The sequence below is a fragment of the Austrofundulus limnaeus genome, unplaced genomic scaffold (genome assembly GCF_001266775.1).
Source record: "Austrofundulus limnaeus strain Quisiro unplaced genomic scaffold, Austrofundulus_limnaeus-1.0 Scaffold17, whole genome shotgun sequence".
Taxonomy (NCBI): Eukaryota; Metazoa; Chordata; class Actinopteri; order Cyprinodontiformes; family Rivulidae; genus Austrofundulus; species Austrofundulus limnaeus.
Window position 1 is genome coordinate 2,170,560 of NW_013952419.1, and position 7,563 is coordinate 2,178,122.

A 7,563-nucleotide genomic window follows, 5' to 3' on the forward strand; every position below is an offset into this window, starting at 1 on the left:
ATGCATTCCCTGTTCCCTGACAACTAAATATCACCTACATTATGTCATCAAACTATTGCACACCAACAAATGTATTCAAGCAAAAGAAACAACTTATGTTTTATTTCCACCGTCTTGTCCTCTCCTTGAAAAGTGAAGCAATGGAATGAGGAGCAGCAGCCTTTGTGTGTGCATGCACCCTCAGTTTTAGCCCAGAAGAGTAGAAGTTACTTAATATATTCATGTTTATGTGCTGTCCAGAAAAAACACTTAAATATTACTTTTTGCACAGTAATATTGATATACAATATAATGATATTGTTTATTTAGTAAATTCTAGTAGTTAATAAAATTTAATATTATTTTGTAAAATATAAAAAGAATAATTAAATAAATGTTGCTACACCCAAAAATCCTTTTTTCAGTGTAGGACCTTCTTGGTGTTAGGCAACAGTGCTAATCACCAAGCCACCAYGCTGCCCCAAGCTCCTTCTTGCAGTTACTGACATGCACACTGAAACATAGATCAACAGTTTCCTGACTTTACTCATCTTTTCTCGCAGGTTGTGAACCCATCCCAGTGCAGTATGTGCGTTGGGGGGATCCAGAGCCAATCGCCGCTGTAGTCTTTGCCTGTCTGGGYCTCCTGGCAACGCTTTTTGTCACTTCTGTCTTCATCAAGTAATTATAGACAAAGACTTTCCAAGAATATTGTTCTCAACACATAGATGTGAAATAACAGCACATCAGTGATTGATAGAGCTAGAATTCATGAATCTTCTTAAAAATACTTGACACAATAAGTATGGAAATTTGTGGTTGGTGAATTTGTGTAACAAAGTTTCTTGGCAACAAATCTTATTATAAAGCCTGTTTTTAAACTGTGTCACATTTGTAAGGAGCGTGTATTATTTTGAACTTCTTGTACCCTATGTGTTGGCAAGCAGGTGCCTGCTATAAGATTTATTGTCAAGATGCAACCAAACACAAATCTCCTTACTCTTTGYATTAAGTTTYTATCTAAAGTGACGAATGTCTTCTTGTACATGTCATATGAGACTACCAGTACATTATTGAGTCCTGTAGAACTGAAATGATGGTGTGATTTATGTTTAGATTTTGGGACACTCCTGTGGTRAAGTCGTCCAGTCGAGAGCTCTGCTACATCATTCTGGCTGGAATATGCYTGGGATACTTGTGCACTTTCAGCCTCATTGCCAAGCCACACATCATCTACTGCTACTTACAACGGCTGGGAATTGGTCTGTCCCCCGCCATGAGCTACTCTGCTCTGGTCACCAAGGTCTGTTGACTTACTGCGAGACAACTATGTGTATTAGTTAGTTTCACTTCCTTGTGAGCTCAAGTTTTTCTTTCAGTTCATCAATTRATCGTTATAAATACTATTTTGTAATGTTTTAATTATTGGCTTACAATTCAGTCAGTGCTTTTGAAAAGTAAAAGTGGATTTAAGTGTTTTGTGATTCATATATTTTGTATACATATACAGTAATGTATAAAAGCAAGATTTTCATAATGCTATTCCTTCAAACACCCACACTTTACCTTTTTTTTTTTTTTTGGAGCTTGAATCCTAAATACCACAACCTTTGGAAGAGCTGCTGAACTGTAATTAGATATTTTTTGCCGACATTATGTGAGTCACATACAAATACATGCTGCATGTGAGATGTAAATCAGATTTTAAATGCATTTTATAAAGCTGAATAATCTCTGAATTAGACATACAGTGTGCATACAGTTATCAGGATTGTTATCTCAGAGTATGAGAAATCAAAAGCTTGGAAGAATAATTGTCAGTTGTCAGGGAAGAATGACAGAAATTGGTGTGTGTTGGTGGGAGTTGATATTTAAGATCAAGGATTRCTATCATGATTAAGTGTATATTTTCAGTAAATTTTCATAAAGTCTGTATTGGATCTATTTTTGATCCAGACCAACCGTATAGCACGCATCTTGGCTGGCAGCAAAAAGAAGATCTGCACCAAGAAACCTCGCTTTATGTCTGCCTGTGCGCAGCTGGTCATCGCCTTCCTGCTCATCCTGCTGCAGCTAGGAATCATTGTGGCACTTCTTATCATAGAGCCACCAGAGGTGTGTGTGTGTGTGTGTACAATGTTACATTGTGGATGATGGTAATTTTCTAATATTCATGCAAATAGCATTATCTTTTTTTTTTACTTCATAGGTGATCCATGACTATCCCAGTATCCGTGAAGTACATTTAATCTGCAATCTGACCACTTTGGGGGTGGTGGCACCACTGGGCTATAACGGCCTGCTAATTCTCAGCTGCACCTTTTATGCCTTCAAGGTACTTTTGTAAACAGTTCAAACCTGTCACATTCTTTTTAACTATTTTTTTTACATTAGAATGCATTTTTCTTATTCTTCCACAGACTCGTAATGTACCAGCTAATTTTAACGAGGCCAAGTATATTGCCTTCACCATGTACACCACCTGCATAATCTGGCTGGCCTTTGTTCCCATTTACTTTGGCTCAAATTATAAAATCATAACCATGTGCTTTAGTGTCAGCCTCAGTGCCACGGTGGCTCTCTGCTGCATGTTTGTCCCCAAGGTAAGGAAGAAAAACGTGCTAAAGTTAAACGCTTTAGCATCATGCTATTCTACGCTTTTCTTTACACTAATAGTTACACGTTGCTCATTTTCGATGGCAGGTGTACATTATGCTCGCCAAGCCTGAGAAAAACGTGCGCAGTGCTTTCACCACGTCCACAGTCGTGCGCATGCATGTAGGCGACGCCAAGAAAGCTGCCAAGACTGGCAAATCTTCCAGCAGCATGGCCAACTTGTTTCGACGCCGTGGCTCRGCTCAGGACAACATAAGGTAAACAGAAGTCCGATGATACTTGTAGGTAGGTACACTGTAGATAAAAGAGAGATGCAAGCAAGCATCATTGTGTCACTCACAAGGATGATTCAAATTAAAGCTTTTGTTCTAATTCTTTAGTTTAAATATGAGCATGGACGTTTGGTTGAAATATCTTTTAAATTCTGTAAATCCTTTGCTGTTTATACTGTATATGGAGGTACCAAACCCACTGTAACACGCTGATTGGGAAGCTAAGAAAAACTGCTCCCTAAGCTGAGAAAAGCCTACCTCATTTAGGTTACGTACTCCCACAGGAAACTCCTGGCCTTGGAGGATTTCTCTTTCCAGGGAAGATGACAGAACATGAAAGGAGACTTAGTACACATTCAATAAAAAGATGAAACAGAGAATAGCATGAATCTAAAAGTGGAAGGAGTGGAGTTAGATTTGTAGTCAAGATCAGAGACATGACCAAGACTTCTATGGGCTGAGTCCAAGTTGAGAAGACCAGAAAAAAAAAACTATTGTTCATAGCTAACTTAAAATGTAGCTAATATTGATTAAATCTCTGTGTGAGGGCTGATTGCTAACATTAACCTAGCTAGCATTTCTAACATCATTTGCAAATTGCTTACCTTTCTGTGTGCTTTGTGTGGGGCAGCTGTGGCTGAGTGGCTAGGGGAGTCGCCCTCCATTGATAGAGTTGGGATAGAGTTCAATTCCTCCACTATTCAGGCACATGTCGAAGTGTTCTTGGCCAAGACAATGAACCCCTACCTCTGATGTGTGTTCCATCTATATATGAATGTGATTTAAAGCACTGACTAGTCTCCAAAGAGGAATTTATGATCTAGATTAGCTTTGTAGAGAGGCATAGTAGAGTGCAATGTGAATGGTTAAATAAACTGTACTGTAAAGTGTTTTATAATACAGTGCATTTATCATTTATTTCACTTCTAAGCTACAATAACTGCCCACTTTCTTGGAGTGCCACTGGGGAGTGAAAGGGGGTGGTGATATGTGGTTGGGGTAACAAAAATACATGAGTCACATTTGGATTTGAATCAATACATTTTACATCCAATGAAAGCAAAAAAAATTGACAAATAAAATGGACAATGTTCTAGCAATGTAGTGATATTTTTACAGTTGTTGTCTTGATTGGTTTTRAAATAAAATCCCAAAGCCTCAAAGTCCGAGATAAAGGAACAAATGTGGTCTAGTCTGAGACAAGACCATGACCATCAAAAAGTTGTCTTAAAACCAGTCATAAAAGCAAGACCGCTCTCAAGTACTACAACAATGAGTGGAGTATTCAGTGGTTTATTTATGGTTCTTAAGTTAGGAACACACAAACTGTTGTTCATTATCAACAATTTTGCTGTTTTCTCTTGCAGTTCCAACGGAAAGTCATGGGGACCAAATGAACGCAGCTACAGGCCAAATCTATGGAAAAGGATGTCCTTCCATGTGAAGAAAAAGGACCCAGTCGAGGTGAATCAGACGGCTATCATCAAGCCCTTCTCTAAAGGAGGAGAAACACCAGAAGACAGCGTCAAAGAGCTGTATGAAGAGCCACAAGTGTCCCAGTCTTTCAGCTGCTCGCCCTCTCAGTCACCCCTACCAAACATCAGCGCACACGCATCAAAAGCAAAGGGTCTGAAGGGGGAGGAGGGCAGCGAGGAGGTGCAAGTTTTCCCCACGTATGTACCTGAGCACGCTCCTGGCGTCAGACGAAGAGGCGGAGACAACAGCCAGGTTTCGGTTGTGATGGASGGCGGGGACATTAGCATCATCAGCGTGGGGGACATCGGCCAGACTCAGGGTACCACCATCATGGACCAAATCAGCAGCGTGGTCAATCGCTTCACTGCCAACATCAGCGAGCTGAACACCATGATGCTGCCAGGAGGAGCCATTGTCGGCYCCCCCTCCTCCACCGCCCTGCCCGCTGCTGCTGCTGCTGCGGACACGCCGCTGTGTCCACCTCAGCATCTCAACCATCACGCCCCCTCCACGGTCACCACACACGCCGAGGTGACCTCGGTCTCCAGTTTCTGTGAGAATCGACCAGCAGCTAAGATTTATGAGCATCTGGCGGGGACTTGTGTGAGCGGCAGGCGAGCCAAGAACGCAGAGGAGCTGATGGCTCTGACACCTCCCTCTCCGTTCAGAGACTCGTCTCTGAGCTCTGAAGGCAGCTCTCCCCCCTCCCTGTCCCCAGCATCTGAGGCTGAGTATAACCAGCTGCTCAGACACTACAGCCAGAGCTCCTCTTCYCTTTAAACCTGCTTTTATCGAAGTATTCATCCTTTAATTGAAGTCTGTAAGACAAACCCTCAGACATGGAAAGAAAACCTTTTGATGCCTTTTTAKCATGTGGATATTTTGGATGTTTAAACAGTTTTTGAGAAAACAATCTTTTAAGTGGGACATGATATTTCAAAGAACAAAGACACAAGAATTTGTGGCAAAGCTGCAAATATTAAAGACCCCCCCAAAAAGGAACTAAAGGCTACTTTTTTAATTCAACTGAAGACTCATACTCTGCTGATACTCAAACAAACTACAGAAAAATCCAAAGAAAASAAATAAGGAGCATTTTATCAAATCATAACATGAGGTGGGATTTAAATTAACACCTTTATCTGTTTTTCTTTTGATTATATTTAAATAACAAATGAAGCCCAAACATATCTGGATATAATCAAATATACAGATTATTGTAATCTTAGATGTTTTTCATCTATTTTTATCATAGGAAGAATAATTTTTATTTTATCACTTGCTGTAAAYATTATTTATCTTATGTGCTTTTGGTTTTGATCCATCTCAAATACTCAAGTTGAAAGGATATCAGCACATCATTTAAGCAAAGAACAGCTCAAATAATAGATTTGATAGTTTTTATTTACCAGTCCACCAATTAGCTGGCACATATGGGAGAGCCTTTGTATATTCTGCTGCTCAAGAGGAAAAAAATGGACAGTTACTGTTAAATGTGGTGCGATTTATTTCTTCTGTGCGGGAAAAGAACAAAAGCAGGAGGAATCTTCTTATCTTAATAAAATATGTTGCATCTCTGAGGAATATAAGGACACAATCATCAGGTACTGCAAAGAGCTTAAGGACAACTTGGATGTTTTCTTCATTCCTTTTATCTGTGGGTGACTTGGATGAATGAATGTACAAAAAACTTGGACCAAGACAGAAGAAGAAACTATCCATCTCAGGATGTTTTTTGAACTAAAATGTGTTCCTTTCCGAGCGCTGTTATGCGGCTCCACAAAATGTTTCCACTTTGCATGATGTAAAGATTTGTTTGTACCCTGAAGTATTTTTTTAAGTTGTAATGTCAAACCTCTTGGATTAACAGTAGCAAGGATATGGTAGGTTTAAGGGTTTTTATTTTGACAAATGTTTTTTGCCTGTTTTTAACTTAAATACTGTATGTGCCAGAGTTTTTTTGTAGTAAATAGTTTTCTTAAAGGTCACACTAAAAACCCAACTGTGAGCCTGTTTAAATTTATTTTAACTTTTGCTGGAATGTTTCAGTTCACTCAAGCTTCTGATTTTTTTTTTTTTTTTTTCATTAGGATGTTTCTGAGGATGACAAACGAAGCTCACAAGTTACATCTTCTCAGGCAATCTTGTTTAGTGCTTATTTCTATTTTATTCCCTTTTAAAAGTTTCACTTTAGTCTCTTAGTGTAATAATATAAAGGCATGAAAACAAACATGCTCAAGATGGGTTTTTGTTTTAGTAATTTTTACTGTAAATAATCTTAAAACATATTAGCTCATTTGCATGTATGTTTGCACTAACTCTCATGTTTTATGCTTTTAACTTGGTGATCTGAAATTTTTTTTATCTTTGTTTTATGTTGAAACTTCTTATTCTGGTAGCTTGAATTCTTTTGATGAATTGAAGAAACATTACGTGTTAAACGAACTCTAATTTTAACAGTTCTACTGAACGTTCTTCATTTAGGGTGAAGCAATATAGACATGTAGCTATTCTTTTCTTGTTATAATTCATCTCATTATTTCAGAATTCCACATGGAGATGAACGCTTCCTTAGTGTTTAAGCAGYGACAAAAATAACGTTTTTTAAACAAGTAGTTTAATCGCAATTTGAAAACTTTACTGAGTTGTTTTCCTTTGTGTTGAGTTTTTTTATTTGGGCACATTTTCAGTCCATGTTACTAAATGACCTTTTCTAGAAAGAACAGATGTGTCAAACTGCTGTGCAATAATTAATAAACATATTTGGGAAATAAGCTTTCTAGGACACTCTTTTTTCAATAAATACTCATTTTCCAAAAAAAAAAGTGTTCAGTGAAATGAAAATACACCAATTTATCTTATTAAATAGGGCAAAGTTTGTTTATAGTTAAAGAGGATTAAGTTTTGACGAGATCAGGAAGGAAAAAAGAGCACTCAGTGTTTATCTAATGGTTTATTCCTGTGTGCAGTAGTGGATTATAACTAGGTGGAAARCAGTGGACTGTATACATTTTTATTTAACATAATCACAATTCAGTGGTTGGTTTTTCAGTTTGTATTGTTTTATAAATTTGTTTTTAACAGTGTTTGTGTTATTAGTACTAGTAAAGCTTTCAAACTGTGGAATGGAAAATCAAATATCCATCCATCCATCCATCCATCCATCCATCCATCCATCCATCCATCCATCCATCCATCCATCCATCCATCCATCATTTTT

General features: G+C 38.2%; 1 protein-coding gene across 1 annotated transcript in view; it reads left to right on the top strand.

The window, feature by feature from the left end:
* Positions 1–6,419, top strand: part of grm5a (glutamate receptor, metabotropic 5a) — a 24,445-nt gene extending 18,026 nt beyond the window's left edge. The window contains exons 13-19 of the mRNA XM_014003236.1: positions 543–660; positions 1,096–1,282; positions 1,936–2,094; positions 2,189–2,314; positions 2,400–2,582; positions 2,683–2,852; positions 4,235–6,419. Coding sequence (XP_013858690.1) covers positions 543–660; positions 1,096–1,282; positions 1,936–2,094; positions 2,189–2,314; positions 2,400–2,582; positions 2,683–2,852; positions 4,235–5,123 — 1,832 coding nt within the window. The 3' untranslated portion in view covers positions 5,124–6,419. The remainder of the gene's footprint in view (positions 1–542; positions 661–1,095; positions 1,283–1,935; positions 2,095–2,188; positions 2,315–2,399; positions 2,583–2,682; positions 2,853–4,234) is intronic.
* The last annotated feature ends 1,144 nt before the right edge of the window (positions 6,420–7,563 follow it).